At 47.0% G+C, this 18,797-nt stretch overlaps 1 protein-coding gene across 2 annotated transcripts in view; it reads right to left on the bottom strand.

Moving 5' to 3' along the window:
* The window catches only part of EFR3A (EFR3 homolog A), a 45,179-nt gene that overhangs the window by 6,458 nt on the left and 19,924 nt on the right, over positions 1–18,797 (bottom strand). For both annotated transcript variants that reach the window (XM_083357902.1, XM_083357903.1), the window contains exons 9-21: positions 18,548–18,626; positions 18,145–18,280; positions 11,161–11,325; positions 9,220–9,334; positions 8,162–8,213; positions 6,387–6,559; positions 4,969–5,044; positions 4,531–4,692; positions 4,169–4,300; positions 3,879–3,946; positions 2,759–2,886; positions 1,711–1,799; positions 181–229 (exon numbers count right to left, since the gene is read on the bottom strand). In XM_083357902.1, coding sequence (XP_083214028.1) covers positions 181–229; positions 1,711–1,799; positions 2,759–2,886; positions 3,879–3,946; positions 4,169–4,300; positions 4,531–4,692; positions 4,969–5,044; positions 6,387–6,559; positions 8,162–8,213; positions 9,220–9,334; positions 11,161–11,325; positions 18,145–18,280; positions 18,548–18,626 — 1,424 coding nt within the window. The remainder of the gene's footprint in view (positions 1–180; positions 230–1,710; positions 1,800–2,758; positions 2,887–3,878; positions 3,947–4,168; positions 4,301–4,530; positions 4,693–4,968; positions 5,045–6,386; positions 6,560–8,161; positions 8,214–9,219; positions 9,335–11,160; positions 11,326–18,144; positions 18,281–18,547; positions 18,627–18,797) is intronic.

The following is an 18,797-nucleotide window of genomic DNA, read 5'->3' as shown; positions in this document are numbered from 1 at the left end:
GAAAAAATCATGCTGCTTGTTAAGAGTGTGACACACTAAGGATGGGCAGAGGATATAAATTTTACCCCGAAGGTGTTTTTTCAAGAGGCAACTGGAATTTCTTGGGGTTTTTGATTTTTTTTCTTCCTTGAAGACGTTTCGCTTCTCATCCAAGAAGCTATATATTGTGATGCATTTTACCTATTGCCTTCTTCAGCGCTTCAAAGGTAATCTCCTCCGTGCTGTTGACCTGGGGACGGAGGGAAGAGGTGTTTTGCTTAAATAGAACAACAGTCGAACAGAAAGGAAAATAAAATAATTTACTCTTGTTTTACAGCTCTGGTTTAGGCAAGAGGGAACTGCAAGGAGGAAACTACGAATTAACCATGTAGAAACCATCGGAATGCCGCAACTGTCAACCTGGGCCTGCAAGGAGGCCCAACCATATTTTGGAGCTAGAGGATCTGCAGGAAATGTGGGGAAACACCCCAAAACCAAGATGAGAAAGATGGTTTGGGGAACATCTGGAATCTGTTCTTTTTGTCAGAGGAGGTGATATAAAGGGTTGACCGGAAAGATATCCAAGCTTTTAATATTTATAAATATTAAACATTAAATTTAAATATTAATGGAGAATTAAAATTGGGAAAAATTCATTGGGTTATTGATTGTCTAAAACAGGGGTGACAAACTCAATTTCATTGAGGGCCACATCAGCATTGCGGTTGCCCTCAGGGGGCTGGGTGGGTGTGGCCAGGGTGGGCGTGGCCTACTAGGTTGGCATGGCCAGCTCTACATCATTGGCATCAAGGGTGCCTATGGGGGCCTGGGCAGGAGTGGGACAGATCTGAGGGTCTCTGGGCCAGGGCCAAGGCAGTGGGGGCCGTTCCCTCACTGTTTCCAGGATGGCTTCGCGGGCTGCATGAAACCACTTTACGGGCCGGATCCGGCCCCCGGGCCTTGTGTTTGACATGTCTGGTCTAAAAGATGGAATGTTAAAACAATTAAGATATATATAAACTAAAAAATATTGATAAATGTAAGAAAGTTATTTTTCATTTGATTGACAGAATAAAACATATATTAACTTAAATATGAGACAGTACATATTAAGGGGAAAAGAGAGGAATTTACTGTAATAGTTTCAAATTTGTACTAATAATATCTGTATGTAATTGAATTATTGTAACTCAGTCGCCACGATGCTTTTCAAAGATATAATTGTAACATTAGAAAATCAATATTTTTTTTTAAAAAAGGATATCCAAGCTTCTGCACCTGCCCTATTCACACTACATTATGTTGAATCTGTAAACAATTATACACAATTGCACATGGAGAGCCAGTCTGGTGTAGCAGTAAAGGCCTAAAAAACAGGAGTTCTAGTCCTGCCTTAGGCAGGAAAGCCGGCTGGGTGACTATGGGCCAATCACCAGGAGACAGTGAGTTCTAGTTCTGCCTTAGGCAGGAAAGCCAACTGGGTGACTTTGGCCAGGTACAAATGGATGGATAGATGGATAGGTACAATTGACAGGTAGGAAGGTGAAATCACTTAGGACAGGGCTCCCCAAACTCGGCAACTTTAAGACTTGTTGGCTTCAACTTAATTCAGCTCTGGGAACTGAATTCTGGGAGTTGAAGTCCATAAGTCTTAAAGCTGCCATGTTTGGAGAGCCCTCGCCTTAAAGGAACAAGAAAGATGAAAAGACTTTCCTAAGTGCATGAAGATACCTTGTCTTCTGCACCGGTTCCAGGAAGGATGTCCACCTGAATAGACACGGTGTCCACAATACTCTTCCTTCGTGACAGCCGGTCCTCGTCTACATAGACAGTGTCAGATAAGTTCGTACTTCTCATTGTGGGTGATATAAATTATAGTATACAATATCTGGTAATTTATGCATAGATAAATTTTCTTAATAAATAAATAAATACATGGATGGATGATAGATGATAGATGGATGAATGGATAGATGGATGGATGGATGATAGATATGGATGGATAGATAATGGATGGAAAGATAGATAAATAGATAGATATGGATGGATAGATAGATGATATGGATGGATAGATATAGATGGATAGAGAGACAGACAGATATGGATGGATGGACAGATAGATAGATGATAGGTAGGTAGATGAATGAGAGAGGATAGATGAAAGAGAGGGAGGGGGGAGGGGGAGAGAGAGAGTGAATCAGTAGGTTTCAGAAATTAGGAGTATGATGAAAACCTGTAGAGTGTGCAGGTAAGCCCTTGATTTACCACCGGTCACTTAAGTGACCAATCGAACTTCTGACAGGCCTACCTGGGAGGTACTTATGACCTGGATTTAAAATTGTGATGGTCACCATGTCCCCCAGTCACATTTTGGGTGCTTGGCAACCAGACGTATTTTTATCCATTGGCAGTGTCCCACGGTCACTAATTTTACAACTGTTTTGCCAAAAACTAACATGTTTATGTCCAACTTCCTGACAGTGAAGACAATTAGCCAGTGGAACAGAAGTTGCCTCCAGAGATCGTGGGTGCTCCATCCCTGGAGGTTTTTAAGAAGAGGCTGGACAGTCACTTGTCTGAGATGTTGTTCACTGACGGTGAACCTTCTAGAGACGGAGTGCCCAAACTGCAACCCAAAACCCACTTCTGTATCGTCCCGTGCCGGGTGGACGTAGCCCATTGGGTGGGCGTGGCTGCACTGGTAACGGCAGGCTGGGTGGGACTATTGCCACGAGCCACCCACGTATCCATGGCCAAGACCACGGCCAGAGAGACTCACCTGTCACCTGGGGCACGTAAGGCACCGACAGCCTTTCCACGCTGTAGCCACTGCCTCCTAAGGATTCCACAATCTTGTGAGTCAGGAAGAACAAGCTCTTGTCGTCCTTATCAAAGTTCGGGGGAATGCTGTAAAAAAAAATACATTGATCGAAATGAAGGGGAAAATCAATGAGGTTATGAGTGGATCTCTAACAGAAAAGAGCTGGAAGGGACCCTGGAGGTCTTCTAGTCCAGCCCCCTGCTCAAGCAAGAGACCCTACACCATTCCTGACAGATGGCTGTCCAGCCTCTTCCTAAAAACCTCCAGTGACGGAGCGGCCACAACTTCTGGAGGCAAGTCGCCCCAGTGATAAATCGTTCCTACTTATTGCCTTCCAAGGTTCCCCTTTCAACCCACTCAACCTCTTTCCTCTTAGCTGGAAGGGAACTTGGCTGAAATCTTTCACCATCCCATCTTACTGTACTGAAATCTTGGTCGAGGTTTTTTTTTTATTTAAAAAGTTTTACAATACATTTTGACTTTAATCCCCCCCTCCACCACCCCTATCCAACCCTCCCTATCCCTCTCCCCCACTCCCTCCTCCCCCCCCCCCCGACTTCCCAGAGCTAAATACAGGGCATAAAATCAAAAAACAAACATAAACACCCCTATGTTATCAACAATAAACTATAAATTCTATCTCTCTCTAGCTCATATAAAATGAGTACAAACAATATTAATATTACAAATAAAGTAAAAAAGAAAAGGAGGAAAACAGAAAAAGAGCTTTACTCAAAATAAATTTTCTTAATCCCAGCTTGGTCGAGGTTTTTTTATTATTATTGATAATATCCTGCGACACCAATCAAATCTAACATCAGATTTAGTAAAGTGCTGCAGGTTCATCTTTAGAATGTCAGAATAAAAATTAAATTGCTAAATTGCATCGGTGTGCTCTGAACAATCTGTCCAATGGAAAAAGCCTAAATGATGTTCCCTAGTTGGGTCATGAAACATCTGCAAGAAAACCACCCAGCTCAGAGAGCACCAGGGACCCCAAAGTTCAATGCTGAGCTACAGAGATTCTCTTGTAAATTTTAGCTTCTTCCTTCATCAGCCCCACCAGAAGCCTTTTTACCTGCATTTGTCTCGAAGTATGCTTTCCGGCAAAAAGTACGGAGCTTCCACTGTTCTGGTTTCAATCACCTGGAAAGCAGCGGGAGCAAACTTGTTAACCCAGCAGGATGAAATCAGTTGCTCCCTGATTGGGGAGGGGGGCTTCTTTGGAGCACCCAAAACGGCTCGCTGCCTGCCGGGGAGGGGCGCTGGGGTTGGGGGGAGGGCGCAAAATGTTCCAAGGAAGAAGGGCCAAAAAGAAATAAAGAGGAAAAGGGATCAACCGGGACTCTGCTTTCCCCCCACACACACCTTGGTGATATGCTGGCAGAAAGCCGGGACGGCAATCATCTGGCTTAGGAAGTTGAGGTACGCGGCGACCAGCCCCATGATGCTGCACCGGTAGAACATGGGTAAGTTGTCCTCGTTAAGAATGGCAATATCCTTCCGGATGGAGGAAGAGGAGAAAAAGGAACAAAATCAAAACACACAAAGTGCCAACGTACTTCCCGGAAAGCATCGGAGGCAGGCGTGTGCGTTATTGGGTACGGGTTTTTTTTCCCTTCCTTTTGCGGAGGTTCATCTGCTTAGGCATCTTCAATACCCCCTAAGCAGGCTTCCTCCCCACCCACCAGCCTGGCCTTCCTCCCCCCTCCAACCACCCCCCGAGGTACCTGCAGAGCGATGGCCAGGCGGATGAGGTCAGTGACCACTTCTTCGTTGGCCAGCTCGATGGTGATCAGAGCCAGTGAGGTGTAGAGCAGCTCAAAGTTCTTGTGCACGTTGTCGTCTTCTTTGCAGCCCAAATAGACGTGCCGGTACAGCTGCTGGCCGTGCTGCGTGGGGGGGGGGAGGGACACAACGCAGCCGTGAGATACAATCTGTTGATGCTAAGAGCGAGGAATTAAGGGTGCATTTCTCCCTTCCTCTCCTTCCCCATTTCTTCCCTCCCTCCCCCTCCCTCCCAGTCCCTCCCTTTCCCATTAAAAATAATAATTATTAATAATTATTTATATATATTATATAATAATATATAATATATCTATCTATCTATCTATCTATCTATCTATCTATCTATCTATCTATATATATATATATGTATATATATTTACCTTCTTCATAAAGTTCACGTCTTGCCGTGAAATTTTGTCTCGCTTGATCTTCAGATCGGAGACGTCCGGGATGATTCTGAAACGGGGAGGGGGGGGGAGAAATTATTGCTGGTTCCTTACAGAAGCAACAAGGGGCCACTTACAATCAGGAAGCGCTCAGAGGAGAATGGAAACTCTTTGTAAACTACACGGCCGTGGCACCTTTCCTGCTTTGCTGTATCAAGGACTTAACCCAGGCAGAGAATTCATCTCAACTGACAGTTTGATGGGCCGCCTGGAAAAAGCTAAGTGGAAAATTGTGATGGAACACAGCAGGGGTCTTCCAACGTTTTGTGACTCGTGGACTTCAGCTCCCAGAATTCCTCAGCCAGAGTGCCTGGCTGAGGAATTCTGGGAGTTGAAGTCCACAAGTCATAAAAGGGCCAAGTTGGAAGACCCCTGGAATACAGAGAGTCCTCAACTTATGGCCACAATGGAGCCCAAAATTTATGTTGCTAAGTGTAAAACCTGTTTAGTGAGTTTTGCCCCACTGTACGACCAACTTTCTTGCCAAATTTGCCACAGTCGTTAAATTAGTCACACGGTCGTTAAACAAATCTGGCTTCCCCCACTGACTTTGTCAGCCAGGAGGTCGCGAAGGGGGATCATGTGACCCCCCCGGGACACTGCATAACCATCGTAAATAGGAGTCAGTGGTCAAACATCGGAATGTAAATCAGGTGACCAGGGGGAAGATTCCTCGGTCATAAGTGTGAAAAATGGTCGTAAGTCACTTTTTTTAAGTGCCATTGTAACTTCCAACGGTCACTAAATGAGCTGTTGGGAGTCGAGGACGACCTATAACAAAATCCATCTTTGATGAAAACAGGCAGCCACAAAACGGATTAAATCAGAAAGCCCATCCAAGGTCGGCACTGCTTACAAATAACAATAACAATAACAATAACAATATTATTAATAATAATAATAATAATGATGATGATGACAACGATGATGATAATAATAAGTAGTATAAAATTGGAAGGGACCTTGGAGGTCATCTAGTCCAACCCTATGGACGAGGCACTTATGTCGGAGGGAGCGATGGGGTCTGGGGGAGGCAGGGAGGGCAACAGGAAGAATCGAAACCCAGCTGTGCCGTCCCGTGAGAAGCACCGGTGTTCCAAGGTCGTGCCGAAAAAAATGCCGAATCGGCAAGCCCGTAAAATGAGGGACTATTACCCAAATAATTCGTTCACACCTAATTGGAGCATCCCTGATAACCAGGGAATGGCTGCGGGGAAAGGGAAAGTTAAAGGTAACTTTTGGGCGCGAAAACCTCCGATCCTCTGCTCTAACCGCTTTGCCTCTAGTCAAGCCTATTCCTGGCCAAAGGTGGGCCCGGAGTCCTTCTTTCCGAACCGGCGGCTGACTCCTACCTGATCCCTCGAAGTTTGGCTCTGTTGTCGTGCCGGTCAATGAGATTGTGCAGGATCTCCAGGACCAGCTGGCGCAGTTCGCAGTCCTCCATCAGGGAGGTGGAGAGCAGAGGGTCCAGGAAGGGCGCCGAGAGCACCGAGGCGATGGTCTTCGCGTTGTAGCCGGTGGTCACCTGCCGAGGAGCGGTCTCGAGTTACCCCTCACAGCCAGGACCGCCGGCGGCTCGAAGGAGCCCAAACGCTACTCAAGCCACAAAGGAGTCCGGGATTCAAAAACCCCAGGATTTATGTTGCTAAGCGAAGACAGTAGAGTGAATGATGCCCCGTTTTAACGACCTTGTTTAACGGTTAAGAACGCTTAACAGTCAATAATTTAGGGACACAGTCGTTAAGTGAATTCCTCGATTTTGTTTGTCAGACAGTCACAAAAGGGGGATCACATGACCCCGGGCCCCTGCGACCGTCATAAATAGGAGTCAGGTGCCACGCATCTGAATTTTGACCACCTGACCAGGGGGAGGCTACAAAGGCGGCAACGGTGAACAGCTGTCAAGAGTCACTTTTTCCAGTGTCTGTTATAACTTCGAGCAGTCACTAAATGAACAATTGTAAGTCGAGGATTACTTGTGAGAGAACAGGGACACCAACTGGGAGGGTTTCATGCCCACTACAAGGCCCCTTGCCACCCAGGCCTTCCAAAAACTACACTAGAAATCGTCAGCTGGGGCCTGCAAGGTCAGGGGATGTTGGGAGCTGTAGTCCGTGATCAGGAAGTCCACCTGACAGTGTGATCTGCCACCTGTTTATCCAACACAAGGAGCCCCCTACAACCTTTCCTGAGGGAAAGATGCTCATAAGCAGAAGGGCTGGGGAGGAAAGACAGGATACAACAGGGATCCTCAAACTTTTAAGACTCGTGGACTTCAACTCCCAGAATTCCTGAGGCAGCATGAGGGAAACTATGGTCCCTTCATGACTCGTGGATTTCAACTCCCAGAATTCCTGAGCCAGCATGGGGAAACTATGGCCCCTTCATGACTCGTGGACTTCAACTCCCAGAATTCCTCAGCCAGCATGGGGGAACTATGGCCCCTTCATGACTCGTGGACTTCAACTCCCAGAATTCCTGAGCCAGCATGGGGGAACTATGGCCCCTTCATGACTCGTGGACTTCAACTCCCAGAATTCCTGAGCCAGCATGAGGGAAGTATGGCCCCTTCATGACTCGTGGACTTCAACTCCCAGATTTCCTGAGCCAGCATGAGGGAACTATGGCCCCTTCATGACTGCTGGACTTCAACTCCCAGAATTCCTGAGCCAGCATGGCTCAGCTTGGAAACCTCTCCCTTTTCCCTCAGCATGGCTGGCTCAGGAATTCTGGGAGTTGAAGTCCATGAGTCATGAAAGAGCCAAGGTTGCCTACCCCTGGTTTAGGCGCCTCAGTTTAGTTTATCGCGTATTTAGAACGGGGTGTTGAGAGCGATAGGGGAGGGGGAACCTGCTTTGGGGACAGGGCCTAAAAGGGTGTTTTACATCTCGTTAAAGTGTGGCTTGAAATCTCCTGCGTGAGCTCAAGTCCACCAAGCCTTTGCAAACGCTTCTTTCCAAATAAAGCTTTGTTCCTGGAATTCCAAGTGAGTTTGTTTGTTTGGGGATATTGAGCCACCTTCCAAACAAACAGGATGGAAGCTCTGTTATTAGGGGAGATCTGGAGATGCCCCCCCTGAAATTCGGCATCTCATCCCCCAGACCCCCATCCCAGAATTCCTCCTTACCATCAGCAATGACCGCAGCAGCATGATTTGGATCCTCCTGGTCCCCAATTCCCTGCGAGACCGGAAAGAGCAGAGAAAGTATTATATTCTGGAAAGAAACAGGGAAAAGGTCCAGGCTGGAAAACCATCCACTGGGACAAGGAGCCGTCGATCTCAGGCGCCTGACCTCAAAGGCCCCACAGCCCCTCTCCCGCTCTGGAAGGCTTTTTAAAAAGTTCTCCAAAGACAGAATTCGCAGAAGCAAAATGCACCCAGAAGGGCCTGGTTTCAAAGCCCAGCTGTCAATATTTCAGAGCAGGGAGGAGGAGGGGTTGCAGAGAGGAGGAGGAGGAGGAGGAGGAGGAGGAGGAGGAGGAGGAGGAGGAGGAGGAGGAGGAGGAGGAGGAAAGGACTGTGGGATCCCTGGTCATCTCTGAACTGGGTGGTTTTCTTGCAGACGTTTCATTACCCAGCTAGGGAACATCATCAGTGCTGGAAGGGAGTGGGGTTTGTGGAGAGGAGGAGGACTGTGGGGTCCCTGGTGCTCTCTGAGCTTGGCTGTTTCCTTGCAGACATTTCATGACCCAACTAGATAATACCATCAGTGCTAGAAGGGAATGAGCTTTGCACCTTCTAGCACTGATGATGTTACCTAGTTGGGTCATGAAACGTCTGCAAGAAAACCGCCAAGCTCAGAGAGCACCAAGGACCTTCATTTCAACCCTGAGCTACAAAGATCCTCCTATCTTAGTCCAGGCACCCTAAGAATTCATATGAACAGCTGTGCTCTTAATAGCACTTAGCAACAGCACTTCGACTTATATACCGCTTCACAGTGCTTTACAGCCCTAAGCGGTTTACAAATGTCAGCCTGTTGCCCCCAACATTCTGGGTCCTCATTTTACCGACCTTGGAAGGATGAAAGGCTGAGTCGACCTTGAGCCGGTCAGGATCGAACTGCTGGCAGTGGGCAGAGTCAGCCTGCAATGCTGCCTTCTAAGCCCTGGGCCACCACGGCCCCTACGCTTATTAATACCCGTTTGCAGGGAGAAAAACAGAAGACAAATGGGGACACGAACCCAAGCTCGCTAGTGTCCAAGGTCTGGGCGGCGATCCCAAAGACGGGGACTTTCCCCATGATAAACATCATGATCTCCGATCGCTGGTAATCGGGCAGGTTGCTTCCGAAGAAACCTACGGGGGGGGGGGGGGGAATGAAAAGCATGAAACCCTTCCAGCCATTCCTAAGACAGGGAATGCAAGGATAATGGCCAGGAATTTCCCCACCTCTTGTGAAATCCTTGAACCATTTTTTAAAAACAATGCCTTCAAAACAATCCCTCAACCTTGGCCACCTTAAGATGGGCGGACTTCAACTCCCGGAATTCTGGGAGTTGAAGTCCGCCCATCTTAAAGCGGTTGAGAAAACTCTGCTTACCTTTTCAACAATTGCTTGAAAACTGCGTTTTGGTTATTTCCCCCGCCCCCCATTCTGTGGATTCCTGCATTTTTCATTTTGGAAACAGGGCCTTGAAATTTTCTTATTTTGATTGGTCTTCCTGTTAACCATTTGCTCTAATGAGAGTTTATAGCTGTTGGGCTAATCAATTGCAAATAGATTTAACAGTTTAAAATTTGTGTGTGTGTGTGGGGGGGAACGCTGTTTCCCAAGGGGTGGGAAACTAATATTCTTGTAACCTATTAGTATTCAACTGGGGGGGGCGCGGATAAGATATGTGTATGTATTAGTTTTTTTAATGCACTTTTATGTCCTTTATTTGGGTTTGGGGGTTTTGCCTGGTTTTTTTGGAAGTTTTTCATTTGTATTTTATTTTATTTTTTGAATAAAATAAAAAGAGAAGGCTGGGGGGGAAAAAACCCTGTTTCTCAACCTTAGCTGGGGAATTCTGGGAGTTGATGCCCAACCATCTTAAAGTTGCCACGGTTGAGGAACACCCCTTAAAAACCAGGAAATGAATGCCAGGCCATCCTTGGACTCTTCCTAGTTCCTACTAATCCAGAGTTACTACCCGTAAGTGCAATATCAGGAAACGCCGCCTTAGAAATAGCTTTTTAAAAATCCAAATTAAAAACTAGAACCAGACTTTTAATTATAGCCTGCGTGCCTTGTGTGCGTATAAGCTGGAGCTGAAACTCATTCAGTCTGTAGGTCAATATTTTTTTTAAAACATCCCCCCCCCACAAAAAAAAGAGGCACGGCTTAATTTTACGCAAGGAGAGACGTATGAACGGTGGGTGCCCAAGGAAATGGGGGAACGGCTGCAAGGGGAAGGGGCTGGACCCTGCACGGATTTGCTTCTTCGTAGACCGGGTTTCAAGGTTTGGACATGGTTTGCAGAATTGGGTTCCTGGAACGAAGAGAAGAACGAGGGGGGAACATGATAGCAGCCTTCCAATATGTGAGGGGCTGCCCCCCCAAAAGAGGGAGTCAAGCTATCCTCCAAAGCGCCTGAAGGCAGGAAAAGAAGCCACGGATGGATACTGACCAAAGAGAGAAGCAACCTGGAACTAAGGAGAAACTTCCTGACAGTTAAAACAGTTAACCAGTGGAACTCCTTGCCTCCAGAAGCTCTGAATGCTCCAACACTGGTGGTTTTTAAGAAGAGACCGGACAGCCATTTGTCTGAAATGGTATAGGGTTTCCTGCCTGAGCAGGGGGTTGGACTAGAGGACCTCCAAGGTCCCGTCCAACTTTATGATTATGATTAATAATAACAATAACAAATAACAACAATAATAATGAGATACCTGGTTGATACCTAGGATGCTGGCAGCAGCCCGTGTCAACCATTAGTGCCAGTCAATTTGAGTGTTCAGTTGACTGAGTTTCATGTTTTATGAATAAAAGCTTAATAACAACAACAACAACCGTAACATTTGCTGGGTGGACTTGAATTATGCAGTGGTCACAGAAAGGAATAACTGGGGGGGGGGCTGTTTTGCACCAAGGGGATGAGAAGGTACAAAAAACAAAGAGATGCAAGGCGAGACTCACTCACCGATGGTCTGGATGATGGCGTTCTGGACGATGCGCTCGTCGTTCTCCTTGGAGGCGGCGGTGGGGGCCGTGTTGCCGTGAGGGTCCCTCCCGCTGCCCAGTTCAAAATCCACACTCAGGCTCAGGTGCTTCAGCAGGGTGTTGAAGACCTCCAGGACGGTGGGTCCTGCCCAACAGAGCATGGTAAAATTTGTTTTTACTTATCCTGCCTTTATTGCTTTTACAAATAGCTCAAAGTGACAAACATCTTTTCTTCTTTCCTATTTTCCACCGTGAGGTGGGTTGGGCTGAGAGTGTGTGACTGGCCCAGAGTTGCCCAGCTGGCTTTCATGACTGAGGCGGGACTAGAACTCACCGTCTCCTGGTGATTGGCCCAAAGTCTAGTAGTTAAGGCATCAGGCAAGAAAGCAGGAGACCCTGAGTTCAAATCCGGCCTTAAGCACAAAAGCTGACTGGGTGACCAAGAGACGGTGAGTTCTAGTCCCGCCTTAGTCATGAAAGCCTGTTGGGTGATTTTGGGCCAATCACCAGGAGACGGTGAGTTCTTAGTCCCGCCTTAGTCATGAAAGCCGACTGGGTGGCTCTGGGCCAGTCACTCTCTCTCAGCCCAAGCCACCTCACTTCTTCTTAGCCGGCTTCCATGGCTAAGGAGGGACTAGAACTCACCAACTCCCACATTTGAGCCTTGTGTTTGAACTCAAACCAACCCGAGGTCAGAGCCCAAAGCCCCCTCCCCTCTAGCACTGATAATGTTCCCTAGTTGGGTCACGAAACATCTGTAAAAAAAAACCCATCAAACTCAGAGAGCATCAAAGAAATCCACAGTTCAACTCGGCTACAAATACTCTCTTGGTCCCCTGCAGTTTCCTTGCCCAGGTGAATGAACAAACCTTTATTGTCAAAGTACAGCCATGTATACACTGAGATTGGCGGAGCCTCCCTTCGTGCCCCCACCACCACCACAACTCACAGTGACACAAACCCTCCATCTTATTACACCATGGCAGGGGGCCGGAGTACCTCAGGGAACATCTGCTGCCGGCATCAAGCTCCCTCCGCCCTGTGCGTTCCCACAGAGAGGGCCTCCTCAGGGTGCCACCGATCAGAGAATGTCGACTGGTGGCCCGCAGGGGGAGATCCTTCTCTGTGGGCGCCCCGGAGCTATGGAACCAGTTACCGGTTGAGCTCCGGACGGCGCCCGATCTGCGCTCCTTTCGCCACGATCTGAAAACATACTTGTTCGAACAAGCCGGCCTGGCCTGAGGGGGATTGGTGGGGTTTTTTATTATTTTTATCGGGGTTTTTTATTATTTTTATCGGGGTTTTTTATTATGTATCAATTGTATTTTAATCGGGCATGCATTTAATTATCTTTTAGTTTTTGTAAATTTCTGTGTTTTATTCTTGCCCTGTACACCGCCCTGAGTCCTCCGGGAGAAGGGCGGTATAGAAATATTAATAAATTAAATTAAATTAAATGCGAGCTAATTGCACAACACACCGGCCTCGCAAGTCAGTCATGCATAAAGTTTATAAAATTATATCCCGTTCAAAAGCCTAACAGCCCACGGATAAAAGCTATTTTTCAGCCTGTTGGTACGGCTGGCTATACTCCTGTATCTCCTACCGGATGGTAGGAGAGTAAAGAGATACCGTCCAGGGTGTGAGTCATCCCTGAGAATCTTCCTCACTCTTCCAAGGCAGCGGGCCCTGGCGAGGTCATCCAGTGGTGTCAGGCGACAGCCCACAATGTCTTGTGCTGTGCTCACCACCCTCTGTAACGCTTTCCTATCTGCAGCTGTCAGACCAGCATACCAAACCACAATACCATACGAGAGGACGCTCTCTATAGTAGACCGATAAAAGAGGGTCATTAGCCGTTGTTCTACCGTGTTCTTCCGCAAGACCCTAAGAAAGTGAAGCCTCTGTTGGGAGCCAACTGGGTTGTATTAACTTTCCAGGTCAGATCTTCACAGACTCCCAGAAATTTAAAGAAGGAAACTCTCTCTACACAGCCCCCCCCTATGTAAAATGGGGCAAGTTCTTCCTTTTTCCTCCAGAAGTCTAGCATCATCTCTTTCGCCTTGCCGATGTTCAGGTGCAAGTTGTTCTTGGAACACCGTATGGATAGTTTTTGTACCTCCGCCCTGTATGCTGTTTCATCTCCACCTGTAATAAGACCTACTACGGTGGTATCATCTGCAAACTTAATTATCACCGTAGGTCTTCTGATGCTTTCCCCGCGAGGAGACCGGCCCAAGGTGACCCCGTGAATTTTGGGCCTAAGCCAGGATGACTTTTCACCATAGAAGAGCCACAAAGATGATCAGGGGACTGGAGGCTAAAACATATGGAGAACCTTTGCAGGAACTGGGCACAGCTAGTCTAGTGAAGAAAAGGACCAAGGGAGACATGACAGCCATCTTTCAATATTTGAGGGGGGTTCCACCTGTTTTCCAAAGCACCTGAAGGCCAGAGAAGGAACAACGGATGGAAACTGAACAAGGAAAGATTCAACCTGGGAATAAGGAGGAATTTTCTGACAGTGAGAAAATAATCCACAAATGGAACAGGAGTTGCCTTCAGAAGTTGTGGGAGCTTCATCACTGGAGGCTTTCAAGAAGAGACTGGACTGCCATCCGTCAAAAATGGAGGAGGGTCTCCTGCTTGGGCAGGGGTATGGACTAGATGACCTCCAAGGTCCCGTTCAACTCTTTGTTATTCTGATTCTGATATCACTGGAGGCTTTCAAGAAAAGACTGGACTGCCATCTGATGGAAATGGCGTAGGGCAGGGGTCTTCAAACTTGGCCCTTTGATGACTCGTGGACTTCAACTCCCAGAATTCCTCAGCCGTGCCTCAGTTCAATATCGTGAACTGGACCTTTTCACGATATTGTATTATTATTATTATTATTATTATTATTATTATTATTATTATTATTATTATTATTATTATTATTATTATTATTGAATCAAGATCATGCAAAGTATTACTACCGCTTTATAAAAAGCCTAGTGAGGCCACACCTGGAATACTGCAGCCAATTTTGGTCATCATACCACGAAAAAGATGTTGAGAGTTTGGAAAAAATTCAGAGAAGAGCAACTAAGATGATCCAAGGCCTGGAGACCAAAACGTACGAAGAACGGCTGCGGGACTTGGGTTTGGCTAGTCTAAAGAAGAAATAGGGGAGAGATGATAGCAGTCTTCCAGTATTTGAGGGGCTGCCCCAAAGAAGAGGAGGGGGGTCATGTTATTCTCCAAAGCACCAGAGTGAAGGACGAGAAACAATGCTTGGAAACTGACCAAAGAGAGAAGCAACCTGGAATTATGGAGAAATTTCCTGACAGTGAGGACAACTAACCAGTGGAACAGCTTCCCTCCAGAAATCCTGGGCGCTCCATCCCTGGAGGTTTTTAAGAAGAGGCTAGACAGTCACTTGTCTGAGACGGTAGAGGTTCTCCTGTTTGAACAGGGGGCTGGACTAGAAGACCTCTAAGGTCCCTTCCAGCTCTATTCTATTTATTATCATTATCATTATTATTGTGTGGAGTTAGTTCATCTGGTTGCGTTTCCTGTCTGGTTTACCCGGGAAGGCTAACACAACGACAGCTCTAGGCTTTAAAAAAAAAAACAAAGATAAAAGAAAATTAGGGCCACCAAAATTAGGGCTGTCTCATTTCTAGATAGAACCCATATGGACCCCCCAATCAACCCCCAATTAAAAATGTTCCGTGACATAGTCAAGAGCATAAGAACTAGAAATAAGTTGTACTTTGGAATGTCCACGGACATTCTCCAGGTCGTAGTTATCCCAAAGGAGCTTTTTTTTCACCCAGGAGGCAACTGGACTTCCTTGGCTTTTCTCTGAAGACCTTTCGCTTCTCATCCCAGAAGCTTCTTCGGCTCTGACTCAGTCTAGATATAAACCCTTCCCTTCCCCACCATCCAGTCAGAACCGAAGAAGCTTCTTGGAGAAGAAGCGAAACACCCTCAAAGAAAAACAAGGCAATCCAGTTGCTTTTGGGATTATACTTGTTCTGTACCAGCCTGCTACCGGCCCTGCAGAAAAGGCAGGGACAACCCCTTTACAAACGGCAAGAGGCTGGAATTAAGCCTGCCAAATTTATTAACATAAAACAGAGCAAAACAAGACACCAACCATGAACCAGGAGCTAAGAAACAGGAACTATCCAAGCGGGTGCCTTCAGCAAACCAGCCCTCCCACACATTCCCCTTTTATACAGTTCAGGGCGTGGCTTCTCTCTGCCTCCTTCCGAGGTGCCCCATTGCCTTCCTCTGTTTACTCCTGATTGACTGCCTCCTGCGTCGGGCGTCCTTGAACAGGGCCAGCTGTGGGTCATCTTCATCCACACTGTCAGGCTCACACAGCTGGGTCTCCCTCGTGACCAGGTGGGAGGGGCCTGGCTGAGGGCTCTGTAGAGCCTCAATATTATTCTCAGCAAGCTCTTCAAAAGCCCCCCCCTCCTCCTCTGAGTCGTCCGACCCAACTGCCGAACCCACAGGCTGACTCTGAATCACAACAATACTCTAGAACCGGTTCTCTGCTTAACAAGGGGGGGGAAACCAACCGGGATTAGCGAGCACATTTTTCCGCCTTGTAGCAGCAACCACGGAAAGGTTTTACCCTGGGGAAAAGCAATTTCCTCACCGTCTGCGTCTTTCTTCTCGAGTTCCTGGAAGGCCTTGCCATCCTGGGCTGCCATTTGTGCCCCGGTCCTTTTGCTACCGACATCCACGATTCTTCCCCTGATCCAACGTGCCTCCTTCTTAGTCCAGGATCCTCTCGACTGCCAGAACTCAGCCGGCACAAGCCAGGATATCTCCCATGCCATCCTTAATTAACCCTAATTATCTCTAATTAGCCTTTCCACCTGGCGGGATTTTTTTCCCCTTAAGCATCCCTGACGTTTGAGCACTGCCAGCCTCGAGTAATGCTACTCAGCAGGTTCCTGCTTACTCCAGGGCCTTCCCGTCACGCTTCCCTGACGCAGCAACTCTTAGCATCACCCTCACATGGCTGCCGGGGGTGCGGGGGTGGGGGGAAGGGGGATGGGGGGGAGGATAATTGGCAGGCATTCCATCCGGTAGAGAGAGTCCCCGACTTAGGACGACAAACCGAGCCCAAAATTTCCGTCACTAAGCGAGACCCTTATTAAGTGAACTTTATCCCATTTTACGACTTCTCTTGCCACAGTCGTTAAGTGAATCACTGCAGCGGTTAGTTTAATCTCAAGCGATTCTGGCCTCTCCCACTGAGCTTACTTGTCAAGAGGTTGCAAAAGGGGATCGCATGACACACACACACACCTAACAAACAAGGACACTGCGACCGTTGTAAATAGGAGTCAGTTGCCGAGCGATGTCTGAATTAAAACCACGTGACCCAGGGGGGGCATGCTGCAATGGTCATTAAGTGTGAAAAACAGCCGTAACTCATTCTTTTCGGTGCCGTTGTAACTTTGAACGGCCATTAAAGGAACTGTTGTAAGTTGAGGACTTCCTGTAGATAATTTTCGACTTACGACCATTGCTAAGCAAGGCAGTTGTTAAGTGAATCGTGAGGTCATTAAGTGAGTCCAGCTTCCCCCACTGCGGGTCAAGAGCCGGCTGGGAAGGTCACAAGAGGGAATTGCGTGACTCTCCCCCCCAGCCCCTGCCACCCCAGAGGCTGCAACCGTTGTACAGGCAGTCCTTGACTTAGGACCACAATTGGGCCTGAAATTTGTGTTGCTAACCAAGGCAGACAGCTGAGTGAGTCTGGCCCCATTTTACAACCTTTCTCACCACAAGGTCTTTTTCTCACACCATCACAAGTTTTCTGCGAGTTTCGTAGTTTATACAGGAAGCCCTCGGCTTATGGGCACAAGTGAGCCCCAAATTTAGGCTGCTAAGAGAGACATTTGTTGAGTTTCGTCCCATTTTATGACCTCCCTTGCCACAATTGTTAAGGGAATCAATGCAGTGGATAAGTTAGTCACACGGGCGTTAAATGGCTTCCCCATTGACTTGGCTTATCAGAAGGTCACAAAAGGGGATCGCATGACACACACACCCCGGGACACTACGACTGTCATAAATGTGAGTCAGTTGCCAAGTGTCCGAATTCTGATCCGGTGACCACTAGGATGCTGCCACAATCATGTGAAAAACAGTCATAAGTCACTTTTTTCAATTTTGGTTACTAAATTTAAGATATCTGGAAATTACCAGAAAATAAGAATATTATATCGTATGACTAAATAGTTGATGTAAGATGGTGAGAACCCAAATACATAAGATGTGTATTTTGAACCTCAGATCTTGTGATGAATTGTGATAAAGGGAATTGGGGTTATTTAAAACTTGGAAATTATAAATATCAAACGTCAAATATAAATATTAATGGGAAACCTAAAAATCAGGAAAAAAAATAACCAGGACATTGTCTAAAAAGATTGAATGTTAAAACAACTAGGATATGTATAAATTAAAAATTATTGATAAATGTAAGAAAGTTATTTTTGATTTAATCGATATAATAAGAATTGTATTAAAGATGATAGAGTAAATACTAAGGGGAAAAGAGAGGAAACATTAAAGGTAATAGTTTGAGATCTGTCCTAAAGATATTTGCATGTTATTGAATTATTGACCAACTCAGCCACCACGTTGCTTTTCAAATATTCAAATGTAAAACTACAAAACCAATAAAAATTTTCTAAATAAAATAAAATGTGAATCAGTTGCCAAGCGTCTGAATTCTGATCCGGTGACCATGAGGACGCTGCAATGGTCATAAGTGTGAAAAACGGTCATCAGTCACTTTCTCCAGTGCCGTCGTAACTTCGAAGCATCACTAAACGAATGGTGGTCAGGCGAGGACTGCCTGTCCACCAGAGGAAGCCCCGTGTCCAACCGCACATCCCTACAACCAACCAGCTCTCACAACCACAGGCCGGGCGGGCCTGACGGGACTCACCGATGGATCCTTTGGCCGCGATGGCCACCGCCTCCAGCAGGACCTGGATGATCCCAGCTCGGACGCGGGGAGAATCTCTCCTGCAGCTGTCCAGATGTGCCAGGATCTCCTGTATCACGTGGTGTGAGTATTGGGCCTGGGAAGGAAAAGGAAAGGGACACAAGGTTGGACCCATTCCAGCGCGGTAGTCAAGTCACTGTCCTCCCACTCCAGAATTTTTGTGCCTCTGAGACCAAACGAGAAACGGGAGTCGTAGAACAGGTTTGGGGGCATCCTGAAAAAGCAGAGGGACAGCTGGAAAGCCAAAGGAAGAATCTCCAAAACAGCGTTTGTTGCCCTTGGTGACTCGAAGATGTGTGGACTTCAATTCCCAGAATTCCCCAGCCAGCAAGGAAAGACTTACTTGGATGGAGTACATGATGATCTTGAAGCAATGGACAGCAAATTCATTCGGGTCCCAGAGTTTGTGATGGCCTAAATGCCTGTTAAAAACAAATGGTTTGTTTATTGGTGCTGCGGTTTGCAGCGGTGATGTTACCTAGTTAGGTAATGAAAAGGTCTGCAAGAAAACCACCAAGCTGAGAGAGCACCAAGGACTCCATAGGCTGCTTCCTCCTCCTCCTCCTCCTCCTCCTCCTCCTCTCTGCAAACCC

This window comes from Vipera ursinii (genome assembly GCF_947247035.1).
Source record: "Vipera ursinii genome assembly, chromosome: 3".
NCBI classification, from domain to species: Eukaryota; Metazoa; Chordata; class Lepidosauria; order Squamata; family Viperidae; genus Vipera; species Vipera ursinii.
This window is presented reverse-complemented; position numbering and strand designations above follow the sequence as displayed.